Source organism: Notothenia rossii (genome assembly GCF_949606895.1).
Source record: "Notothenia rossii genome assembly, chromosome: 8".
Lineage (NCBI taxonomy): Eukaryota > Metazoa > Chordata > Actinopteri > Perciformes > Nototheniidae > Notothenia > Notothenia rossii.
The window spans coordinates 28,940,466-28,967,615 of record NC_136906.1 but is presented as its reverse complement, the minus strand read 5'-3'; the positions used below and the strand labels follow the sequence as shown (position 1 = coordinate 28,967,615).

The window sequence follows — 27,150 nt, the reverse complement described above, 5'->3', positions numbered from 1 at the left end:
CATCAATGATAATGTTTATTTTAGGTGCTCAAGAATTAAATTGCATTTTCAAACATCAGTAATGTCTATTTCAATCTCACTCATCAATCTGTTTCAAAGCATTTTTTAAATGTTCATTTGTATTTTCCCAGTGGTGGACAAATGAATTCCTAACTTGGAATTCTACAGACTTTTGCGGGATAAATATGCTGACTGTTCCAAGAATCAAGCTGTGGATCCCAGATATTCAAATCAAAGAGGAGTGAGTTCTCATTTATCAGAGTTGAAGGTTGAGAATCTTATTTAAAGGGAAGTTTCATAAAGCAGGCTCCTAAAAAGTCCAATTCCAAAATATAGCTTTATTTAATGACACCCTGTTCTGCTTTTTGGGGTTAACCCTTTCCTGTTGAGTGTTATATCTTTTTGCATGTAAAGGGTCTGCAAACGCTAAAATCTCTGTGTCCCCTGCAGAAAGAGTTTCTCTCCCACACACTCCCCCCAGCCTGAAATGCCTCCATTGGACTCCTCTGTTTACTTTTGGAGCATAGTGACATCACCATGTAACACTTGTGCTTCTATTGGCTAGTGCTCCAACACATTGTACTAGTACGAGTTGTGTAATATCCCAGCCCTTAGGGCTGGGATATTACACAACTCTAAGCGGTTTACCATACACAACAGAACCGGCCAGCTAACCAATCAGAGCAGACTGGGCTCTGGTTTCAGACAGAGGGGGAAAAGAGCACAGGCAGTAGGAGAAAAATACCTTTTTGAACATTACAGCATGTAAACATATCACAGTAGAGGAATACAAATCCAAAATAAACTTGAAATTGAGCATAATAGGGCCCCTTAATGTTATCAGAGTAACAAGCTTAGCAAAATATGGTTAAAGTGGAACAGCATTGGGGAAACAGATTTGATCGTGTAACTGCTTTATCAGTGTCTTTACCGGTTTGTATCACAGAGTCTGTTTGTTTTGGAGAGAAGGAGACCTCCTCGAGTTATTCAGCTCGTGGTAGCATCCTGAAGGCAGTTGTTGTATGAAAAAAAACTCTCAATTTTTTTAATTGAAAGAACCAGTCGGGGAAATTCCATATAATGTATCTAAAGTCAGTGAAACAAAAATGATGCAAAGCAGTTAATGCTAGTTATATATACAGTACTGTGATTTGTTTAGATGTCTGTAATTATAAACATCTGTGCTTTGACCAGTTTTTGATGAAGATCCAGGCAAACACATTAAATCAGAATGTCATTCTTTACTTTTTCAGTACCTCTGATGCTGGGAGCATTCACAAAAGTGCAGTCGTGAAATTGTATCCCAACGGTTTGATGTTGGCAACTACACGAGAGCGGCTGACTTCCACCTGTCGGATGGATCTCTTGCTGTTCCCCTTTGATACGCAAGAGTGTACTATCACATTTTCATCCATGACCTCAGAAGGTAATTTACACCAAGCTAGGGGAGACACCTCAGAGGATTAGGGTTTAATTTAGTTAGATACCAGCATGAATCTTGCATAGTTTGTATTGCTTATTTGCATCAATTCTTTAACAGAAATCTTAACGTGCATGAGGCAACAATTAAAATGGTTGTTTCATTTTGTTGCCAAATTAGAGGGCTGTTACAGAGGGGATTCTTCTCTTCACTCCAAAAATACTGTCAACAGCCATAACAAATATCACGATTTTCCACTCTTTTTTTAGGAAAGAAAAATCTATTTATAAGGCTATAATTATAATATAATTTCATTACAAGTGTTCTGAAATGTTACACTGTAAAATGTTTGGCTGTAAAATGACAGTAAATTACTGGCTACTAGTTGCATGGATTTCACAGTAATGTACTGTAAATATTTCACAGTAATTGACTGTAGATATTTCACAGTAATTTGCTGTAGATATTTTACAGTAAATTAGAATAAAAGTACAACTAAATACTGTGAATTTACAGGTGCCATGCCCATGGAATTACTGTGATATAGCAGTACAGAGCTGTGGTATTATGGTACCTTGCTGTACATAAATTACAGTAATTACCTGTATTTTCACACTATTACTGTAGAAGTAATGCAACACAGTCATTTCCCCAGTAATTTACTTTAAATATACAAATGTAAATAACACGATAATATATTGTACATTTGACTAGTTAACTGGGATTTTACCATAACTACACAATTCAATCAGCTCAATCAACAAAGAAAAACAAAGAAAATGCCAATTTTAACTTTGTATTACTCCATTGAAGTGCAAAGTACATTTCACAGTGTCTTGGACATTTTGTTACGGCCCCAACCTCTACTCCGCGGTAGTGGCTCGTGCTGAGACCCGCAACATGAAAGAATACACGCAATAACCGGTACTTGGTAACGAGCATTTATTGATAATCAGCCGTTTGCTCACACAAGCGAAACGGGAAACAAAAAGAGGTCTGACTGGCCAAAAGGAACAAACAGAAGGAAGGAACCCGACCCAGCCACACCACGGACCATAGGACCCAGAGCTCCCCCCCCCCACCAGAAATCAAATATAAACCATGGGAAACAAAATAAAGCCACGAAAACTGGACTACCAGGTCCTCTGCACAACACGTTCCCACTCCCAACCCGTCACATATTGATGGACGGTCAGGGCCTCTCCCGGTCACTCTATTATGTACAGGGTACCCCTTGGAAGTCAGTTTTCAACGGGCAGGGCGTCCCATTGACTTGCATAGAGCTCCCTGAACGTTGGTAATAGAGGAGTTGGGATCGCGGCGAAATGCTCTCCGCAGATCCATTCTCAAAGCGTTTATCAACCTTTTTCTTACTCAATATCAAGCCACACTTATTGTTTTTACTTCTTTATTTTAATTGAATAATGTAGGACTTTTGTTGCCCCGTGATAGTCCTCAAGCTCTGTGATTGGATGTTTGAGTGTGTGCGCCGAGGGTTACGCCGAGCGTCGAACAACACTTTGAAATGGGATGGAACCACGGCAGACTGTCCAAAACTGGATTTGAACGGGTCCACCCCGTCCCCCCCTCCCCCACCCTGTCCCCAGAACTACACATGCTGGCTATTGTGTGTTTTGCAACATGATCTATGGCACGTATCTACTGAGAATTGTAGTTTTAAAAGACGTTTTCGTATTTCCCATAATAAGAAGTTGCCAGTATTAAACTGTGTACATCCCTGGAGGTTTAGGGGATAGGAAACACTCAAATTTAAAACTTATAATTCATAAATGGGTGAAAATTGCTTGTGCCCACAATGGGCAGCATTAATATATATACCCACATGCCAGCTAAGGTCAGAAGAGCTTTATTTAACAGCTGGTCTTATGTCTGTGACCCCTCCTGTTGTTAATTGATAAGCCTGAAACATGCACTTGTCAAGGTTCAGAGGCAAATATGGCAGTAGCCATCGATCATCTTACATTACATTGCATTTAGCTGACGCTTTTATCCAAAGCGACTTACAATAAGTGCGTTCGACCAACAAGATACAAACTTGAAGAAAACAGAATCATATAAGTACATCAGGTTTCATAGAGCTAAAACACTTCAAGTGCTACTCAACTGGCTTTAGATAAGCCAGTCCTTTATCAGTATATAAGTGCTTTGTTAGTAATTATATCGCTCAAAGTGGAGTCGAAAGAGATAAGATATACTTCATTGATCCTAAGTTGGAAACATTTGCGTTACATCAGCATGTGTAACAGTTGTAAATATGTGGTGTTTATTTGTAAATCATTTAGTATAATCACACAAATTCTGTGTTTTATATTTAATAATTCTGTGTTCTTTATTTATTGGTTGTTCAATACCTGACAAGGCCGGAGTTAATGATGCTAATGATGATGCACGGGAGGCCTCCCGTGCATCATCATTAGCATCAATATAATAATAATGGCATTTATTTCGTCAAAAACGTATAGAAATTAAGGAGTACAAAGAAACAAAGAAGACCAATGAAAACTGGAAAAAAATAAAAATAAATTAGGGCAAGAAAAAAGCAAATGCATATACAGGTATAAGCAATAGTGGGAATATCCAATACCTGTTAGCTGGAGTAATCTGCAAATATAATTGTTTTTACTTTAGTTTTGAATTGTTGATGACTTGTAATACTTGAAAGGTCTGGGTGAAGTCCATTCCACGTTCTAACTCCGATTATGGATAAGCTGTGTGATTTGATGGTTGTTCTACAGGGCTTGCTACACAACCAGTTAGGATGCCTGGTTGGGTATTTCATGATTGTGGCTTGGAACTGCTTTTGAATGTTAGTAGGCATTTTGTTATGGAAAATGTTGTGCATAATCAGTACTGTTTTAAGCTTAACTATATCAACAAATTTGAATAGATTGAGTTTTTTAAATATGGGAGTTGTGTGTCCATATTTACCAACACCACAGACTATTCGTAATACTTTTTTTTTTTAGATGTTATTATTTTTTGTAGATTTGTTGAGTATGTGTTTCCCCATATTTCGGAGCAGTAATGAAGGTAAGGGAGAAATAGACTGTTATAAAAAGTTCTGAGTATTTTTTCCTCGAGAATGTTCTTAGTACGATACAAAATACCTATTGTTTCTGAGAGTTTAGTTTGTACATAATTTATATGGTGCTTCCAGTTGAGTTTTTCATCAACAATGAGTCCTAAGAATTTACATGCACCAACTTTCTCTATCTCAGTATTGCAAATCCGTATAATACAGTCATTTCTACTCTCAGACTTTGTATTGAATAACATGTAATTTGTTTTGGCCACATTAAGGGATAATTTATTAACTGCAAACCAGTTACATAGTATTTCTAATTCTGAATTAACAATTTTAACAAGATCACCAAGATTATGATGGGAGCAGAGAATGGTGGTATCATCGGCAAACAAAATGAATTTTAACATGTCGGAGGTGTTGATAATGTCATTAATATAAATCAAGAACAGTTTTGGACCTAAAATTGATCCTTGAGGGACTCCACATGTTATAGGAAGATTGTTTGATGTCGCCTCGTCTATATCCACATATTGTATCCTATTTATCAGATAACTCTTGACCCATTCTTTAGCTTGACCCCTTATGCCATAATGTTCCAATTTGTGTAGCAGTATGGTATGGTTCACAGTATCAAAAGCCTTTTTAAGGTCAATGAATATACCGGCTTTAATCATTTTTTTCTCAATGTTGTTGGTAATTTCTTCAACCAGTTCAATTACTGCTGAAGAAGTAGAGTGATTTTTCTGAAATCCATATTGGCTGGGGCATAGTATATTACATTTGCTGAGGAATGACTCCAGATGGTTGTTAAAGAGTTTTTCCAGGATTTTTGAGAATTGTGGTAGTAAAGAAATGGGTCTATAATTATTCAAACTAGATTTATAACCAGATTTGAAAACCGGAATCACCTTTGCGATTTTCATTTAATTGGGAAAAATACCTTGTTGGAACGATTTATTGCATATATTTACTAGGGGGGCTACAATGTTTGGTGCAACTTGTTTAACAATATTCATACTAAGTCCTAAATAATCTTTGGACTGTTTACTGTGTTGAGGATTAACAATATCAAGCAGTTCATTTTCTGTAATTGGGCTCAGAAACATACTCTGTTGGTTGCTGTTTTTCAGAAAATCATCCACTTTAGATGAAGTTGGGCTGATTTTACTCGCCATATTGTGGCCAATTTCAGTAAAGAACTCATTAAAGCTATTTGCAACATCCGTTGGGGTTTTTCCTTCGGTTTGGAATTTCTTGAATTCATTTCTGTTGTCAGTTGTTTTCTTCTTAATTATGCTATTTATTACCTTCCAAGTGGTTTTCATATCTCCTATGGCATTTTCTAATTTTTCAGCAAAGTATCGTTTTTCACAGTTTCTAAGGATTGTAGTCAATTTGTTTTTATACAATTTATAACGACTTTCATCTTCAGTACTTTTACTTTTCAAAAATGTCCTATAGAGTGCATTTTTTTTACAGCAAGCGTTTTTCAGTCCACGAGTGAACCAGGGTTTTGAGTCATTATTATTCCTGTTGCCAATCTTAATTTTAATATATGGACAACATTCGTTCATGTTTTGCATGAAAATCCTTACAAACTCATTATAGGATTTTTTTACATCTTGAATCTCAAATACTTCTTGCCATTTTTCATTTTTTAAATTAATATTTAATTTATTTAGAGAACTGTCATTTAATGTCTGCTTAGTTATGTATGTATTTTGTTCTTTGTTATTTACAGGTTCTTTTCCGCAAATTGTGAATATTGGCAGGTGATCACTGACATCAGTGATGAGGGCCCACTATGATGTTCCGTTTCAAGGACGTTAGTGAAAATGTTATCAATTAACGTTTCAGTAGTGCTAGTTAACCTGGTTGGTTTGGTTATTAGAGGGAGAAGCCCGAGAGAAGAAGTGTCTCGCCTGTTGGAGCGAGTTGTATTTTAATAAATTAACGTTGAAATCTCCACACACATAAAGGTTTTTAATTCTATGAGGTCTGAGCATTTTTTATACTTGTTCATTAAATTCCTCAAGATTACTTGCTTTCTATACATGCATGAGACGAGTATATGTTTTTTCTGTTTTAGCTCAATGTCTACGGTGACAGATTCAAGGGAGGTTGTTGCAGCAGAGGGAGAGACTTTCTACCAATCTCGCAGAAAGTGTGTTTTTAACAAACAGTGAAACCCCTCCACCTCTTTGGAGTTTGCGATTCATATGAAAAGCCACATAATCGGGTAAAAAATTGTCAACAGTGTTTCAGTCAGTTTGCCAGGTCTCTGAGATTGCAATGATGTCAAAAGATCTATTTATGAGTTGAAAATATAGTTTGATTTTGTCACTATTTGCATTAAGGCTACGGGCATTAAAGTGTATTAATGAAAAGCCATTAATAGCTTTAAGTTCTAAGTTAAAAAGTGTTTCGCTATAGTAGCAGCAGTTGTTGGTAAGATTCCTGAAGAAATTAGAGTCTGGGTCAATGTGAGAGTCGAAACAGTTATCTCTTATTAGATTTTCATCAAAGAGATTTAAATCCTAAGAGTTTACTCCGGTCACTGTGGTCACTGGGACTGGGTGATTTGAGTTCATGGTACATACACGGAGGTAAATTCATGACTGATCATACAATACAGGGGATTATTTTTTAACACACAGGACAAAATACAAAACTGAATATGACGGATTATTATCGAGTGGTCGATGGAACTTTTGACTCGCGCTTAATGAATGAAGTGAGGGAAAATAGCGCATCGATGTAATTGCATTATTTGATACTTTACCAATAGCGGGAGTAATATTCTTACCCTCAGAGTTCATTAAAATATAGATAAGTCCTCACTGTCCTTCACAATCGATACTTTTCCTTCGTTTGTTTTGATGAATATTTTACATTCCCTGGTCCAGGTAGCTTCGATTTTGTTCCTCTTCCTCAGGTCTCTCGCAGTTCTTGCAATATCCGCGTTCCTTTTCGTGAGGTGCTCGTTAATGTAAATTCCGGTCCCTTTCAGTTTCTTGGCGTTTATCATCATACAAACTTTTGTCTTTCTGCTCACAAGTTTTATGATCACCCTTTGGAATCCACTTTCTGACGGCTTCCCAAGTGTGTGGCAGATCTCAATCTCCTCAGACTTCAGGTACACGCCACGATCGTTAAGTGCCTCGAGCACCTGTATTTCGACCAAATCATGTCCGTCTCTGTCTGTAGAAGGTGCAGAATCTCCTTTCACTACCCGGGAATATGGTTTTATGATTTTTAATCCGGTCACAATAACATCCTCTTTTCGGGTGTGTTGTTCAAGCTCCTCGATCCTTCCCTCCAGCGTGACAATCTTCTCGTCTTTTTCCGTCATTATCCTCTCCATGCTTCCGTTCGTTTCCAGCAGTTTTTTAATTGTTATGCTGTCATCCTTTCGGGTCTTATTTAAGTCACTTATATCCTTGGTAATGCTGGATAAAGCGTCCTTAATTTCTAGGAGATCAGCGTTCGCTGCGTTCGCAGCATTCGCCCGTGTCGCCATCTTTTGACAGACAATTAGTAATTTTTTTTTTTTTACCTGTGCTGGATGGACTATGGTGATTTGTTGTAATTTGTTGCCAAGCAAGAGCGCTACAAGCAAGAAAATCACTTAATTTGTTGTGTTATCACAGAGGATGGTCTGAATACAGTATTTTACTGTGAAATAATACAGTAACATGTTGTGAAATCCTGGTAATCATTTATCCTGTATATTCACAGAAATTAACTGTGCCTGTATTGATTTCACTGTGAAATTCAAAATTACAGTATTATATTGTGAACATTACAGTTAAAGACTGTAAAGTGGTAAAATCCTAATTTATTGTAAAATATTACAGCTAAATATTGTGAAATCATGGTAATATTTTACAGTGTGTGGTTAAATATGCAAATGAGGCACGATATAATGCGACAAATAGACAAAGTTAGTCAATAACATCTAAATGTGTTAATTAGACGTGGGCTTTCCACAAGTCTGAAAGAAGTCATGTTATAGTGGCACACAAATATTCCAGGCCATCACAATTGATCAATGCATGAACTTTTTTTTGTTGAATATCGATGATATCATTATTTAAAACCTCTTTTCTCCTCACAGAACACGCTGTACAACTAGAGCCACTCAACAGTGGCACGGCCCTCACTAAGGTCTCTGATCATTTAATGGTTACAAAGGGCGAATGGGAACTCCAAAACATGACAATTATTTTATTAAATGTAACCAAAGAAAGTAAAAGCAAACTCATATACAAGGTAAGAAAAATATTCGTAATTACATTTTACAACAGTATTTTCTTTCTTTCAACTCTTTTTATTTGAAGCGAGATGTTTTGTTTTTTATTCAGGTATTAAGAAGACATTGTATGCTGGCCAAGAGGTGCAGCCCAAAACACTGCCATTAGGATAAACGTGCTGAACTTAAAAAAAAACGATGCAAATGTAAAAACACAAATGTGCCAAAACACATGCGAATGACGAAACACCTCCACCAGCTTGATGAAACATGCGCAGCTTTTACTAAAAGCGCTAAATAAATGAAACACTGCAAATACAAAACGCTGCAAGATGCTACGAAAACAGGGACTCTAAAAAGTGATGCACACAGCTGAGACGGAGCGCTGGTTCTCGTTTTTTTTTAAAGTTGGCACTCTCAGTTTTGGCACACTAAGTTAGCTACATTAGCAAGCTAGTTTACAGCATATCTGCCATAATATAGGAAGGAATTATGCGATTACCTTGTTAAAATAAGTAAATAAAACTTACATTTTAGGTAAGTGTACAGTGACAGTGTGTGTTTTGGCAAAATAAAATTATTTGCATCGTTTATGAAACTGCAGCGCGTTACTCATAATGGATTTTTTTTTAATTTCAGGGTTATAAAGGTCCCGTTTGGGATTATGACCTCGGTGCCAATTGAGGTTGTTTACAAAATATTAAAGAATCACCATTGATAAAAAAAATAGTGACCTTTGGTGCTGTAGCATTTACGAACGTACCAACCCAGTCTCACAAAAAAAACGTGTAATAACTACGTTGGTCCACAACTTGGGACGTAGTATTTCTACAAAAACGCCTCTGAAATTGTAAGATCCCTACGTTTTTTTTCACCATTCATTCGAATGGCTGTGTCACGTGATCTTCAAATGTCTCCCTACAGAAAAAAAAACATGGCCAAACTTCGTTTTATTCTCGGTGGGAAATGCCTATTTTAAGGTTAGTTTGGCCATTAAAATGCGTTTTGATGTCATTTGATGCGAGAAATATGAGTTGTTATTTCAGATTATGTGTGCAGTGGATGTACATGATATTTAGTTTGCTAGTTATTACGAAGATTACTTCAGGAAATTGTGTCTAGATACAACGTTTTCATTGTTACTAAGGTGGTTGCTAGGGACGCTGCTATCAATATTATTTCTGTTATGTTGTGTAACTGTTTAATGGTGTTATCTTTATTGCTACCCCCTTCCCCGTCAATTTATAGTGTTGGTCCACAGCGCAAATGTATTAGTTTAACAAAATCCGCATCTAAAATTGTGGCATAGATACGTTATTTTCCCCTGTGCAATTCTCCAACCCAGTCTCACATCTCACATCACATCGTCATAAACAAATACCGGAAACAGACCGAAAACATTTAAAAAAAATAAAACAATACTTTATTCCGAGTGTGCTTGCTTTTCTCTTTGAAAGTCATCACATAACGGTATTGTAATACACGGTTCGGCTGCATTAAATATTACATATCTGCCGTAGTTCTCTTTATAGAGCCCTGATGAGAAGACTTCTAGACAAACATGAGGAACTGCCGCCAAAACTGAAAACGTGACGTGGATCATAAATATATCAGCAATTAAACAACCTCTTACATTTCTTTTCACACGATACGTCTCTTTGCAGTTTATATTTGATCCAATTGGTAGATAGGCTGTATTTACACCATAAAGGTGCACAGCTGATATAAATGGACACCTAGTGGTTAAAGCATGTTATTGAATTTCATTATTTTTATTATTAGATATTAATAGGATCCCTATAAAGTATATTCATTACTTGTTATTCTCTACTAATAGTTAATTAAAGACTGTATATAATGAGTATTTTGCACATCCCTTTCAAGATTTCTAAGGTTTATTGACATATCATATACACAAACCGTGTAGTTATGCAATGAATGAAATACTTGGGTCGCAGGTTCCTCAACAGTGCATTACAGGACCCGTTCAAATCCAGTTTTGGACAGTCTGCCGTGGTTCCATCCCATTTCAAGTGCTGTTCGACGCTCGACGTAACCCTCGGAGCAGCCCTCTGAGCAACCCTCGGAGTAACCCTCGGAGCACTCTCAAACATCCAATCACAGAGCTTGAGGACTATCACGGGGTTTGTCAACCGAAGCGGAGAGAATACTTACTTCCGGGTGTAATATTCTCTAAAGCAAATGAGCTGCTCCGACCCTCGGTCCTGACGGACTCCAACTTGTGTATATTAATCAAACAAATAAATAAATACAAGGATAATTATGTATTATTGTTGAGTAAATGGAGAATTGCACAGGGGAAAATAACGTATCTATGCCACAATTTTAGACGCAGATTTTGTTAAACTAATACGTTTGCGCTGTGGACCAACACTATAAATTGACGGGGAAGGGGGTAGCAATAAAGATAACACCATTAAACAGTTACACAACATAAGAGAAATAATATCGATAGCAGCGTCCCTAGCAACCACCTTGGTAACAATGAAAACGTTGGAAAAGACACAATTTCCTGAAGTAATCTTCGTAATAACTAGCAGACTAAAGATCATGTACATCCACTGCACACATAATCTGAAATAACAACTCATATTTCTCGCATCAAATGACATCAAAACGCATTTTAGTGGCCAAACTAACCTTAAAATAGGCATTTTCCACCGAGAATAAAACGAAGTTCTGCCAATTTTTTTTTTTCTGTAGGGAGAAATTTGAAGATCACGTGACATAGACGCCAGCCATTGGAATGAATGGTGAAAAAAAACGTAGGGATCTTACAATTTCAGGGGTGTTTTTGTAGAAATACTACGTCCCAAGTTGTGGACCAACGTAGTTATTACACATTTTTTTGTGAGACTGGGTTGGACGTACTGTATATTTCCGAATATGCTTACTATTTTTTAAATGTTTTTAAAATATTTTTACACACTTTATTTTATTATTACTAATCAAAACTTTATATCTTCCATTTTATTTTATAACTAATTTTATTTTGGCATATAATTAGTATAATTCTGATTATTTCTGCTTCTGAACGAACGACTTTGAAGACAGTCGTACAGGGGGATTCAAAGACGCGGGGAATTAACCGTTTAAGGATGCTTCTTTGACATTGAGAAACAATCTTTGTCTCTAATTAATATCAAAGTCATGTTTTTTTTCAGGTCTCTATCTCCAGGAAGCCAATGCTCTATGTGATCAATTTAATCGTCCCACTGCTCTTTTTTCTGGTCCTGGATTTGGTCTCATTCTCCATCAGTGAGGCCAGAGGTGAAAAGCTGAGCTTCAAAGTGACAATACTCCTGTCCATCTCCGTCATGCTGTTGATTCTTCAGGACATTTTGCCCTCCACTGAATCAAACGTGCCAATGATCTGTGAGCTGCTACACAGAACTCAAACACTCAACTCAACTCACTTTAGATATTGGAATGTATTAAATGTTGTACAGTATATCATATGGAAGTTGCCCAGTAAAAAATCATCCTGTAGAAAACGAATCCTATAATATTAGTCTTCATAATTCTGAAACCATGATATATTTGTTGAGGATGACTATTTTCACTCCAGCAAAGAGACAACAATTGTCTGGTGGTTAAACAATATTTGGACTAAACACCATTTCCTAACTTGAAAGTGATTTTGCTTTGCTATCCTGAAAAAGAGTTTAGAGCATTAAGTTTTAATCACAAATCTGAATAAAAACGGACCCCCAAGAATATATAGGCTTGGTTGGGTGTGTTCACTCGTAAAGGTCAGACATTTAAAAAAAAAATCTACTCATGGGAATGTTGTTGAATTCTTAGTTATACAGTGGAACCTATGGCCAAAAGAACTGGGTGGCTTTCAACGCAGGGACGATAGTTTGTGGAGGAAGTATTAGATTAGCTAGTTTGCTTGCTAGCTAGCCAATATCACTCAAAAACAACGGAGCTACTGACCGTTTCCCTACTGGCGTAGAAATCTTCTATCGACGGGGAGCAGAGGTGGGACAAGTAAACAGATCTTGTACTTGTGTAAAAGTAGAAGTACCACAGGAATACTCTGTTACAAGTAAAATACCTGCATTCAAACCGGTACAAGTAAAAGTACAAAAGTATTAGCATTAAAATAGAGTTAAAGAACCAAAAGTAAAAGTAGTCATTGTGCAGATTGGTCCATTTCAGAATAATATATATGATACGTTTTATAATTACTGGTCATTAAAGTGTTATCAAAGATGGTAAAGGTGCAGCTAGTTTGAATGACTTTGTATACTGCAGGGTAGCTTGTGGATTTACTCCAGGTGTAACTCAAGTCCTTTTTAAGTGTTGTTTATATTTCACATTATTAATCAAAATCTACGAAGTAACTAAAGGTATTAAATAAATGTAGTGGAGTAAAAGTACACGATTTACCTCTGAATTGTAGTGGAGTAGAAGTACACAGTAGCATACAATGGAAACACTCAGGTAAAGTACAAGTATCTCAAAGTTTTACCTGTGCTCTGCCCCTGCTTATTCCTGGCATGAACAATATTAGACTGACCAGAAATGTTTCTGCCCCTTTTTTATAGCCAAATACTGCCTTTTCATCTTCGCCTTTGTGGGGTTGAGCGTCCTGGAGGCCATGCTGGTGGGCTACCTATACGACCTGGATGGTTGCTGCTGTAAGACGGCTAAAAGCCCTGCTGACGCACAAGAGGATATTCAGTTGGAAGTTGACAATCAGAAAGGTAAGGTCTCTGCCAACTAATAGTTGAAGATGAACATTAAAAAAAAAACACTGAATGCAATACATTCAGATAATTACTCACATCTACTAAAAGAAAACTTTATTTTTGCTTAATTTAGGAAATACACTCACTCTTTTCACCAGAATAAGAATCATTTTGTTATTAATAATAATAATAATAATAGTTTAATTAACTTTTTCGTTCATTACTCTTGCACTTTTCATTTGTTCCGCTGCAAAAGGGCAAGATTAGGAGTTGCTGTACTGAGGTAAAGCCCCCTCAGGCAAATGTGTGTTTATTAAGACGATCGCCTTGACTAAACTTAACACAATTGGGAACCAATTTCAACATTTGGTAAATGTTTGAATTGATATCTTTAGGTTAAGCAATTTTCTACTAAACCATTTTTCATTGGATACAATTATTGCATTTTTTAAGTAACATGCATATTTCATTCTGAACCTTGAAGGTATTGAGGCTTGATGCACTGCCCTATTCATTTCTATTTAGAATGTAAGTGGATAAAGCCAGGTTCAAAATCCTTTTTTATTGATATATTACAGTCAAAGGTATTTATAGAGAATTTGCCAGAGTTTCTATCAACACCTCTTTCACGTATTCATCTAGAACCCAACATGGTTTCTTATGAGGCTCCTAAAGTTCTGATGTGTTGCACAACCCCAAATAAATCATTTATTTTTTCCCTCTAAAACTCATTCTGTTGAATCATCATTTTGACACAGAGCCTGCTGGAGCTGAAGGGATCCCTGACAAAAGTTCCCTTCCTCTGGATGGGCCTGTTGGTGGCGACCTGCTGAAACTGATCCTGCAGGAAGTGAAAGCAGCTCGACAGGAAGTTGAAGAACACAAAGACCAGAGAAAGACCGGACGCTACAGAAGAGCGGCTGTAATCATAGACCGTGTCTTCTTTTTCTTCTATTTTTTAGCCACTGGTCTTTTTGTCTCATTCATGAATACATTGTGGGTTTCAAATATATACAACAAATAGTAATAATTAGATGATGTGTGTATGATCTGCCAGCGTGTCCTCTTAAATCGGACTGTAATGTTATTTTTTAAACAACTAAATAGAATATAAAGAGATCCTAATGATCTTTAAATAGTTATTGGTTGAATTATGGATCATGCATGACCTGTGAACTAGTGGTACTTTTGTAAATGAATGCCAATGAGACACATTTTGCTGGCATGTGAACTTTTATAGTGTATTTAGTTACACTTTTCTATCACAGTACGTAATATCCTACTACCTAATTTTTCGAAGTATATTAAGTTATATTAAGTAGAGTAGTAGCTTCCCCTACACTGATTATGAATTATATTATGATATTTTATATATAATTATATTTTTGTGGATCAACATTTGTGTTGAAAATGTTCCTTCTCTGTATCTATACTGCATGTGAGACAAGAAAAAAGAGGGAGAGAAAGCAATCGATTTAACTTACAACATATATCTTAAAACTATTAACAAAGCTTGTATGTCTTATTTGTACTGATTAAAAAAAATAAGATTGTAGAAACTAAATATACAATAAATAAAGAAAAAAAAAGTTTCCCCTATGACATGTAGTTAAAGTAGCAAGTGGCATAAAAAGAAAAGACACAAGTTAAATTACGTTTTTATTTAGTTTAACAAAATGTAGTAGGGCCTACTATAACTAAATGATATTTAAAGCAGTTCTGAGACTGCCAAAACAAACAAAAAACAACTTTCACAACATATCAAAGGAAGCATACATGTGTCATATGACATGTCCTGTAAATAAAGGGGTGGGTCGTTTTGATAATGTTGGCAGCACGGAGGGGCGGGTTTGCTGAATTAACCAACGTGTCACAATTTCGACAACGGTAATAACGCAATTTCAACTTCACAATAAAAGCTTTGTTATCAATTCATTTCAACCTATTTTATTGGAATGATTGCTCCAAGCACCATATAATGACGAAAATCAAAAGAAAAAAAGTATCTTGAAGTATAAATAGTTTATAGTATATATACTTATTTCGTTGTTTATCAAAATGATTGTTGTTATTATTTGAATTATTATTATTAATGAAGAAACACACTCCTCAATGTCAGTTTCGGTGATTTATTGACAAGGATGACGACACCCTAAAACAGAATAATGCAGCAAGATAAGCTGACAAAGTATTACATCCATGCAATTCAATCAACACAAATATATACCACGAACCAGAGTATAGTAGTATAATAGTATAATATATATATAGTATAATATATGGTATAATATAATAGTGGAAACAGTCTTACATGAATGAGTGGACGAACGTCTCAACTCGAGGCGGAGTGCATGAACAATGTTTGAACTAAAATGGCCGCTCGGCACTTCCGGGTCAGAGCACGGCATAACCGGGCAGCGACAGCAGTGACACTGCCCTCTAGTGGCCGGCGATAAACTCTTCATCCCCCCCAGACCGGAAAGCTATGGGCCGGAATAGGTTAACGGTCTACATCCCGTATCCAGCTGCCAGACTCGGGCTCGTAACGTGCAGGCGGCCTCCTCAAGCGGCTGAGTCGGCTGGGGCAGCGTCGGCGGCGACTGCGGCACCGGGAGCGGTGCACCCAGGAAGGCACCCGTAGGAACAGCGAGGTCAGAGGACGCCCCATCAGCAGGCGTCGGTGGGGAAGCGCCAATAGCCGAGTCGCGGGGCCCGACAGCCGGCCGCTGAGCAATCCCCTGGGGCGTCGCCCAGCCTGGGTGGATAGGTGGGGGCTGATGACCCAGGGCAGCGGGCGGCGGCGACGGCGCAGCCGACTGCTCGCGGGCGCAGGGTGTGGCCGGTGTGTAGGCACGGAGGAACCGCCGGTTGCGCAGTGTCAGACGTCCCGAACCGTCAACCCTGACCCGATACTGGTCGTGGCCCGGCGACTCCACCACGATCCCCGACCTGTCCCATTTGTGGGGGCTCGGGCCTTGCTGGTTCTGGAGGAATACCCTTTCGCCGAGTGCCAATGGGCGGAGCGGTCTCGAGTGAGTCCCCAGAGACTCGGTGGTACGGGACATACGGGTCCGAAGGGCGTCCTCCTTCGCCGCCCATGCCTCGCGCCATAGCAGGCGGATATGCGGGTTCGAGAACTTCTCGAGGCGGTTCACGAAGGAGAGCGAGCCACGAAGTGGGCGGCCGAAGATGATCTGTGCTGGCGAGAGGTCGCAGTCGGGGTCAGGCGTGTTACGCAACTGCAGCATAGCGCGCAGGAAGCGGTCCTGATCAAGGCTGCCCGACGGGCCGGTGTTGGACATCAAGAGGCGCTTAGCAGTCTTAACCGCAACCTCCGCCCTCCCATTCTACTGCGGAAAGCTAACGGAAGACACACGGTGTTCGACGTGCCATAAGCGGAGGAAGTCCTCGGTGTGGCTCGCCTTGAATTCCGGACCACCGTCGCTCGAGAGCTCCTCCGGTACGCCGAAGGTGGCGAAGAACGACCGGAGGTGTTGGACCAGGCCAGCTGAGCCCGCCAGGGCAGTACCCGCCGTAGAGCTCAGGACCTCTACCCAGCCCGAGAGCCGATCCCCGACAACTAGGTAGTGACGGCCCCCATAGTCGAAGAAGTCAGCAAACACCGCCTCGAATGGCGTGGACGGGGGTGGGGACGGCCGGGGGGGTGTAGCCGCCTGTGACGGAGCATTGCGGTTGCAGTCTGCACACCCGTCCCTGGTGGCCTGAATGTCCCCGGACATCCCGGGCCAGTAAACTATGGCTCGGGCATGCTGCCCCATGGCTGAGGTCCCCTGGTGAGCGGCATGGAGATGCCGAAGGACCCTCCCACGGAGGGATGGGGGAACCACGACGCGGTCCCGATAGAGCAGGACGCCGTCCTGGGCGTAGACGGACTCACAGACCGATGACAGACTCGCCAGGGCAGGGTCGTTAACGTCAATCCCACCCTCTTGCTCGATGAGTTGGAGGAGGTGGCCGAGGCATCCATCAGCCGCTGTTTCCCGTGCGAGGAGGGGCCAAGAGACGGCTCCGAGCTCCCGTGCGTCGTCGCGGATGGAGGCCATGAGTGCTGACTCCATGGCGTCAGGCCCGCTCGGCAGCCCCAATGAGAGGCCGTTCGCTGAACCCGAGGGGGAAGGATGCCTCGACGTGGCATCAGCGGCATAGTTGCTCTTGCCAGGCAGATGCACAATGTCGAAGCGCCATGGGAGGGTGCGCTGCTTCAGTCTAAACAGACGCGAGTTTGTGATCTCATCCAGCGTACGGTCGCCAAAGATTTTCACCAACGGCTTATGGTCGGTGACCACGACGAGGTTGTCGGACCCCTGCGTGAAGTACCGCGTCTGTTCCAGGCCCCATGCCACAGCTAGGGCCTCTCCCTCGACGGCTGCATAGCGCTGCTCCGCAGGGGACAGGAAACGCGAGCCCGCGAGGGTGACCCTCCACCCTCCTGGACAGCAGTCCGGTATGCCCGAGGCACAGTGACAATGTTGCTGGAGCAGGAAGTAGCCAATGCCACGCATGGACCAGTCAGGGCGGAGGCAGGTACGCTTCTGCATGTCGTAGATCTCCACGCCCTCGCGGATGGCCTCCATTATGGCTTGCTTGGACGTCTGGAAGGCCTCCTCCAGAACGGGGGACCATAGGAACGCACAGCGTGGGCTGAGGAACGGCTTAAATGGAGCCATCGTGTCACGCAACTGGGCGTAGTTAGCCACCTGGTTGACAAGGCCGAACCAACTCCTGATGTCCGTCGTGGAGCCTGGGGTGGGGAAGTCCCGGATGGCGTCCAAGTATTTTGGGAGCGGTTCGATGGTAGATTCCGACACCCTGAAGCCAGCGAAGTCGACGCACCTCTCCGCGAACTGAAGCTTGTCCGGATTCAGCACGATCCCCGATCGGCCGACACGCGTCAGGAAGTCGATGGTCCTCCACCAGTGTTGCTCCAGGTCGGTGTCATAGTGGATGGTGTCATCCACACAACGTTCCTTGCGTTCATAGTCCGAGAGGACGGCGTCAAACCGACGGTTGTAGCCATCCCCTGACGACAGGAAACCCTGTGGTGCCCTGGTGTAGCGCCAACGGCCGAAGGGCGTGATGAAGGTAGTGAGGTGGCGATCCGACTCACGCAGGGGAACACTGTGGTAGCCGTTCCAGGCGTCCGTGACGGTCTTCCAGGTGCCCTTCGGGACGCGGCGTGCGAGGTGGAACGGGGACTCAGTGGCGAAGGTCTCACGTTGGCAGAACTTGTTGAGGGGGGAGAGGTCCACGGTCCTGCGGGGGGAACCGTCGTGCTTCCGAGTGACTACCATACGATGGCACCACGTCACCGGCTCGCCGTACGGCACGCGTTCAATGACCCCAAGGGCTTCGTCCCGCAGGAGGTCATCGTGAACCCTCCGCTGCCAGTGTAGAGGCACCGTAGCCGCGGTGTGGCATGCCTTAGGCGTAGCTGCGGGGTCCACGTGCATCTCGATAGGCGGCCCCTCCATGCATGGTAGTGCCCGATGGGAGCAAGTATTGAATGTCGACGAGGCATATCTCCCGAGTAGCCAACCTTTCATCCGGTTATTGTTCTCTGGCGTACAAGGGAACGGCAGTGCTGCGGGGCGCGCCGGGGGGACCGTGCGCTGAGGACATGAGCATTGGGCGTCCCCGGGGTCACTTGGCCCCACGCAGCCGCCGTTGGTTGACCTCGTCGCATTGATGGACAGGGGCTGGACTGGCGTGTCAGCCGTGTCAGGGCTACGCCTGTCCTTGGGCCCCCTTGCAACGTCGTCCGACGGGAAGTTAATGGGCAAGAGGCCGAGGTTGAGCAACGACTCGTAGGAGAGGTACATGGCCCGGACTGAGCTGCTCACATATACCATGGAACGGCAGGATGTAGTACGGCCCCCGCTGCAGGTCGTCGAGAGCCTAGCGAAGAACGCTCCCTCGATGGCTATAGGGGAGCGGTTGGCGGCCAACAGGCTGAGGCTGACGGGTCGCAGGTCGTCCCGCGCGAAACCGCAGGCCAGGAACTCCTCCAGAGACCAAAGGTCCGACTGCGCGCCAGTGTCTGCGACGGCGGATATTCGAGCTCCGTCGGCCGAGCCCCGGTTGCTGGTGCCATCCCTCGGCCCGACTGGCATGTCCATCGAGATGGTGATTAACGCCCGGGGGTGGTCTCTCAGCCTGGCTCGCCTCCATTCGCCCTTGGAGAAGATGTGGTGCTCGAGTATGATAGGTGAAGGCCTGTCGACACAGCCGTGCGACGTAGGGGCGCGGCGTCGGCGAAGGCTCCCGCGACGTCGGCCAGGGCGGGCTCCAGCTTGCACCGACGAGACCTGGGATACCAGCTCCGACCCCATGGCGGCCTGTTGACTGTCGGATGACGGCTGTTGACGCCTCTGTTGTCGGCGGGCCCTGTAGCAGCCGATGCACACCTGGTGAGGCTTAGGATTCCACCCGCGAGGCCCCTCCGTGAAGACGTTAAAGACGTTCTTACATTCCGGACACGAGGCACGTTTAGCCCCGTCCGCGGGGCTCGGGGCGGGGCTCGCCTGTGGAGTCGTCTTCAAGCGCCGGAATGACGACATGGCTGATAGGGAGGACGACGGGAGAGCGTTACGGGCCATCTCTTTGTTCTCGACGAGTGCAATCACGTCATTAACTGGCTTGACCAGGACGTCAGTTGTCCCTAGCGTCTCGCGGCGTATGTCCGAGTCATAGATGCCATTGAGCAGCACATCGCGGATAATGTGGTCGGTATAGTCCACGTCCTTACCACACTCGCATACCGCATTATATGCGCATGTCTCTGCTTTACCCCGCACTCTGGCAGCGAATGCGCGGAATGTCTCGTCGCGTTCCTGGCGTAACTGAAGTAGTTCGGTGCGCAGGACGCATGTAGCAACTGGGATGACAGCTAGGGAACGCATGACGGTGATCAGGTCTGGCAAGGGTCCGGAAGCGGCGTCGGGGACGGCTTTCAACAGGCTGTCTCCAAGTACAGGCCCAGCGCACTGAAACAGCTGGAAGGGGGCCTGTGCGTCCCCTATGCCTGAGCCGGCGCGGAATACATTCCAACGGCGGATGAACACGTTCCATTCCTCTATTGACACGCCCACATCAACTTTGGGCCGATCGAGTCTCGGGCCGTGAGGGGCTGGGGCCTGGGCTGGCGCGGCCATGACAGGCGCTGCGTGCTGGTGGCTACATCCATGAATCGTCAATATAGCAATGACGAGTGCTTCAGACAAGTCATCGGATTTGAACTCGCAGCCGGGGACAGGGCATCCAACAACGACCATGGTGTCGTCATGAAGAAACACACTCCTCAATGTCAGTTTCGGTGATTTATTGACAAGGATGACGACACCCTAAAACAGAATAATGCAGCAAGATAAGCTGACAAAGTATTACATCCATGCAATTCAATCAACACAAATATATACCACGAACCAGAGTATAGTAGTATAATAGTATAATATATATATAGTATAATATATGCAGAGCTGCCAACATTGTGTTATAGAAAGTAGTAGCATGCCGAGCGGAGGAAGGCAATTTTTTTTCCGGCGGGGGGTCTGAGGTCCGCCGAAGCCCCCAGAATGCCCCCTTATTTCATTTTTACTTTACTTATTTCTATTTATCTTTTGTATTCAACTGTTTCTATTTTACTGTAAATTGTATGTATATATAGTTCCCTATTCCTTTTCCTATCACCCTGCTGCTATAACATGTGCAATTCCCTTACAGGATTAATAAAAGTTATCTTATCTTATCTTATCAGAAGCCAGAGACTTTACATGCTCTGAGATGCAATCTAGGTCATATTAGGACATGTTTTTCTGCAAAGTAAATTTTTTGTGTATAATTTCTCCTTTTCCCTGTACTGTTGCACACAATTAAACACCAACATACACAAAAAAATATTTTTATTAACCGAACAGAATTCATCATGAAACAATACTGAACAATAACACATGAAAAACCTGTACACAGCCTTTTTTAGAACAGAGTTCAACTCAAGGGAACCTTTGGCTGTGACATGACCATCTGATCAACCTCTCACTTTAGATGGTCATAGGTTGCTGACTTGGCCTTGGCAAGAGTTGTCTTGGAGTACGCCTGCTTGTAGCAGACAGACCCCTTTGCCACCATGAATTGTTTGTGGGTAATGAGGTTACTCAGGGTCTCCATTCCCATACTAGGTCTGAACTCCGTTCTGTTTTTTGTGACAAGACTGAAGATGCGTTCGCAGTCTGCATTGGAATGGAAGATGCAGAGGATAGCCAGCATTACCTTGCAGAGTAAAGGGTACTTGAGATGGCCATTTCCATCCTTCAGCTGACTCATCAGGTGCCACTGTGTGTCTGGTCTGTCACAGCTGGTGATGCTTTCTGGCAGAGCATCGGTTTGGTAGGTCATGAATTGACCCTCAAGCTTGTCCATCTCCTCAGCATTCATCTTCAAGCAGGGGAATCTGCCTGTGAAGTACCTCACAGAATTGAACTCTGCGCTGTCCCGTGCAGACATGTCAGCCACAGAAGCATTCCGTAACACTGGGTCATCATAGGGAAACTTCTTCACCATGTACTCAACAGCCTTCATGTAGAATGCCCGCACAGCGCTGAAGACCTGGGCCAGCTGCAGCTCCTCAAGCTCAGGGTGATCTGCTATGAAGTCTCTGGTGTTTTGCCCAATGAACAAGGTCTCATTGCTCTTCTGGTTGCTTGGTTCCCTAAATGGTACCTGGTGAACCTTAGCAGCTGCATTAATCACCTGAGGCTTCACAAATCGGTTCAAGAGATTCTTCAGCTGTGTGGTCAAAGTCCTGTGTAGTACTTGTATGCAGGGTTTGTCTAGCTGCAGCAGAGTGTTGGCCTCATCAAATATCGGCAGGACCGCACTCAGAAAGTAGCAGTAAAGATGGAATGTTGGGTCCTGCAGATGTTGACATGCCCTCTGCACTCTCTGTTGTGCCCCTGTCTTGGGCTGAGTGGGTGCAGTGCTAGATGTCTTGGGCTGAGTGGGTGCAGTGCTAGATGTCTTGGGCTGAGTGGGTGCAGTGCTAGATGTTTTGGGCTGAGTGGGTGCAGTGCTAGATGTCTTGGGCTGAGTGGGTGCAGTGCTAGATGTCTTGGGCCGAGTGGGTGCAGCGCTAGATGTGTTGGGCTTTGCCGTTGCAGTCTTGGGCTGTGTGGTTGCAGCTGCTGGTGTTTTCTTTCCCTGACTGAATTTGGCTAGGTTTTGTTGGCGAAAGAGATAGCCTGCCAAATCAAACTGAGAATTGTCCTTGCTGCCGTTACTGTGGGTTGATGTGTCCTTGCTAACACTGTGGGTGGACTTGTCCTTGCTGCTGCTCTGCGTGGACTTGTCCTTGCTAACACTGTGAGTGGTCTTGTCCTTGCTGCTGCTCTGCGTGGTCTTGTCCTTGCTGCTGCTCTGCGTGGATTTGTTCTTGCTGCTGTGCCCAGACTGTTCTGACTCAAAGTATTGCAGCAATGCAGGCCACTGCTGCAACAACCTGGCGATGCATTTATCTAAAGAGAGCCACCTCGTACTTACATGTTTAACAATCTTTCTCATTTCCACTCCACACAGATCCTGAAATTTCTTCAGTCCCTGTTTCCTCTTGCTGGATTTGTCTAGGTAGAAGTATATGTCCACCAGCAGCTCTTCAATGGACACTGGAAGCTGAGCAGCAGCTTTTTCTGCAGCTAGATGAATTAGATGGCACGGGCATCCCAGCACATATACTGCACTGTTTTTTTTGTTGATGTAGCCTGCCGTGCCAGCTTTGAGTCCCTGCATCACCATGGCATTATCTGCCCCAAAACTCATGCAGTTGTCCCAGGATATGCTACGTTTCTCAAGTTCATTGTCAATGAGTTTGAATATGTTCTGCCCAGTAGATGCCTCATGACACTCTGGCAAAGATAGCAGTACTGTCAGAACACGCCCAAGTCCTCGATCAAAGTACTTCACAACAAGAGGATACAGCTTACAGTCTCCATAGTCAGTGCTCCCATCCGTGGCTAGGGAGTATGGAGCTGTCCTCATTGCCTCCGTGATCACAGACGCATCCTCCTTGGCAAGGGCTCCAACAATGGCGCTGCTCTTTGTGCGACCAGACCCATACTTTCCTGCAATTGCAATCACAAAAATATTGAATTGTATTATCATGATTATACTCTAGATTACACAGAATTGCAGAATTACAATCATGATATTAATCCTCTGTAGAGTAAGTTGGCCTAGGCTATTTTTTTTTCACCTTTACATAAAATGAAAAATGTTTATCAGAATGATACAGTATCAGTATAAATTAGCAATCATTAATTTGCAAGATTTAAATCAGATTATCAACCAGGGCAGTACTGTAACTGTTTTATATAGGCTAGTCTGTACAGATTGTAGAGTGTATTGTGACAGTATACAGATATAAATCTATGCCTATGAATGCTTGAGATGAATTGAGGCTATTTGTCATTTGAGCCTTACCAGCGATTTTCGAGTCCGGAAACATCTTTTTCACCAGTGGCCCGATGTGGTCGGCCACCGCGATCGGGATGTTGTGTTCCACCAGAAAGTCCACAGCGAGCACTTCGGCATTTATGACACTGGTGTCACTGTCAACCGTAAAGAAGCCCGCGATGGGCCTTGTAGCTTCCACTGCCGCCTTGTATGACGTGTGTTTAGCAGTCCTGGTGTGCTTTTCAACGTCGTGTCGGCCCCCATGCCTCACGCTAAAATCTGCCTTACACAACATACAGTAAGCGTGGAAGTCGTCCAGCTTCGACCGGGTGATGGTCGGCCATTCTGCGTTATATTCTAGCTTGAAGCGCTGTTCAGAAATTCGCCGCTTTTTCGGCGGAGGACAAGTACGTTCACCATCCATTTTTGATAGACTTCAACTGACAGCTCGCTCCGCGATTTCGCGGGCATAGTGTATTCACGAATTATCATTGGTCCATTAGAAATTAAGATAATAAAAACACAACACATATGTTAAATTATATAATGAAATAAAACAGATATTAATATTTTCTACTTATCTGTGCTATAAATGTAATTTTTGTATGATTCCAATTATCTTAAATAATTTTATAACCAAAATAGCTGAATTTGCTCGTGACCTGTTCAAACCAGTCTATGGTTCAAACAGAGAGGAGACAAGCGGGGTAAGGCAGCAAAGAGCGGCGCCTCACGTCAGATTGAGCAATCCCTCACAAACTGGATTAAACGCATGCCTTTTTCTCTCATTGTCTGTGAAATGTTTGTAGACACTCGTATTATGTCCTTTCTATCCATTGAGTAGGTAATGTATTTTAGGTAGGCCTATGTGTTGTAGTCTTGCTGATCTGACATAAACCCGCGGTGAAAAAGCAGAGGGGAGGCAAACAGTAGGCTATCTCTGTCTCAATGAGGAGGGCGTGCGAAAGCCTGGACACTAGACTCCATTAATCACTTCACGTCCCGATTTACTGAGATCATTGCTTGAGCTAAAATGCTTGTTTCATACGACGGGACAGAAGATAACTCGATCGACCAGTCACAGTGTGATTGTCTATGTTAGACGGCACGCGCCGTTGAATTTAAGAGAAAGGCTAGCGGAGCTAGTGAGAAATTAGCACCTCCTGTATAATGCCTCCCTGCTCTGTAACAAAGATGCTAGTGAGGAAATATCCCCTCCTGTATAATGCCTCCCTGCTCTGTTACAAAGATGCTTGATGGTTTTACCCCGATATATATATGTAACAGTATGTAACCATAATGATTTACCCCGATGAATCTGCCGCAGGTGTTTTAATGTTTAATTACCATATGTAAGGGTTCGTGCACAGAGGGGATTGTCGGGAAAGAGATGGCTGTTTGAGGAAGCTCCCATTTATTAACATTTCAACAAACAAGTTGCATATTTGCATAACGTATTCAAGTGTTAGCATTTATTGCAATAGTAGCTACAGAACATGTACTGTGCTGTGTAAACTGTACTGTATCACATAGTGTTTCAGACACACAAACTTTTCAACTTTCAAAATTAAACGGTGCGCTCCCAGCGCACGTACCGGCAGTGATCTAGAGCAGCGGTTTTCAACCAGTGGTACGGGGACAAACTGTCTCGCTCTCGTAATGTCTGTCTGTCTTGCTCTCGTTCTGTCTCTCGTACCACTCTCGGTTCCACTTTTACTTTTGCGCGCTACCTGTCTCACTCTTTTCCGACCTCCAGCTTTTCCTGCTGGAACCCGCCGCTTAAAGGTGGGGGTCCGCGGACCGGCCATAGAGCCCATAGAGTTAAAGGTGTTGGCCGTTAGCTGTAAAAATCCATAGATTAGCCGCACCGTTACATAAGCCGCAGCGTCGAAAAATGGGAAAAAAGGCGCGGCTTATAGTCCAAAAAGTACGGGTATGTTTTAATATACTCTATTGACTTCACATATTTTTCACATAGGCCTATCTGACTCTGAAAGCCAGCTACGAACCTCACCGCACGGCACTGGTCTACATGAATAGAATTCTTCATCAACAGCGGGAGCCAAAACAGCATAGCATCCTGGTAACAGTAGTGAGGGCATTACAAAAAAGAAGTACAGCCGATCCTATTGGCTCTTTGCCAACGCAAGGGACGAATCATAAAACGGCTTATATGTGAGCTTTAGTGCTGGTTGGATGTCAACACATGCACGAGGCTGCCAGCTCACCGATTCATTTTTCGATTTGTTAGGTAATGCGTAGGATATTCAAGTCAAGCGTAGCGGCGTAATTAGGGCCTGGAAATCGTATCTGCTACGCCAAAATCGTGTATGTTGGCAGCTCTGTATATGGTATAATATAATAGTGGAAACAGTCTTACATGAATGAGTGGACGAACGTCTCAACTCGAGGCGGAGTGCATGAACAATGTTTGAACTAAAATGGCCGCTCGGCACTTCCGGGTCAGAGCACGGCATAACCGGGCAGCGACAGCAGTGACACTGCCCTCTAGTGGCCGGCGATAAACTCTTCAATTAATATTATTATTATTACAAATATTAAACATATCAGTAAGACTGGATGGTAGGCCCTTCATGTATCTGGCTAATAAAAGACCTGGCTGATACATTATTGGATTTGAAAATAATTAACTGATTGTTAGATTGACTAACAGTTAAATTCATTGTGTGATACACACACACACACACACGCACACACACACACACACACACGCACGCACGCACACACACACACACACACACACACACACACACACACACACACGCGCGCACGCTCCTCGGTCTCGGTCTCACCGGGGCCCTGTCTCAGGTCGACTATTTTCATTTCCTCGCTCCTCGGTCCTCGGTCTCACCGGAAGTTGATTTGTCTGCGCCATCTTGAGTACCGTCCGATGGCTCTTATTTCTGCCGGAGGACCGAGGATTGAGGAGCGATAATCGAGGAACCACCAGACCATTCTCCGATGAAATCCTCAGACACTCGCCCCGCCCCCTTACTGTGTATCGCTCACTGATTGGACGATGTAGTGCATGCACTGATGTGATGCTTCTTGACATGAGAGCAGTTTCCCAGCGGAGTGAAGAAAATACATGAACCTCACGGGAGTCACTCCTCAGTTTATACCGTCTTTTGTGTCAATTAATGTATCATTTAGTTACAAATATGTGATATATCTGAACAACAAAGTGGTCAAAAATCATTTTATTCATTTTTTGGAAACATTTTCATGATTG

The 27,150-nt window shown here is 43.0% G+C and overlaps 2 protein-coding genes across 2 annotated transcripts; one reads left to right on the top strand and one right to left on the bottom strand.

The window, feature by feature from the left end:
• Window positions 1-1,314: 1,314 nt before the first annotated feature.
• Window positions 1,315-14,765, top strand: LOC307014289 (5-hydroxytryptamine receptor 3A; the record flags this gene model as incomplete). The annotated part of the gene is made up of 5 exons (XM_079642162.1): window positions 1,315-1,426; window positions 8,584-8,738; window positions 11,904-12,114; window positions 13,293-13,451; window positions 14,195-14,765. 5 exons carry the CDS (start codon window positions 1,315-1,317, stop codon window positions 14,458-14,460), a joined length of 903 nt encoding a protein of 300 aa, XP_079498288.1. The 3' UTR covers window positions 14,461-14,765.
• A 6,723-nt stretch (window positions 14,766-21,488) lies between these two features.
• Window positions 21,489-26,242, bottom strand: LOC307014288 (uncharacterized protein; the record flags this gene model as incomplete). The annotated part of the gene is made up of 2 exons (XM_079642161.1): window positions 23,925-26,242; window positions 21,489-23,566 (listed from the first exon to the last, which is right to left on the bottom strand). The coding sequence occupies exons 1-2, from the start codon at window positions 24,319-24,321 to the stop codon at window positions 21,489-21,491; spliced, it is 2,475 nt and encodes an 824-aa protein (XP_079498287.1). The 5' UTR covers window positions 24,322-26,242.
• Window positions 26,243-27,150: the final 908 nt, after the last annotated feature.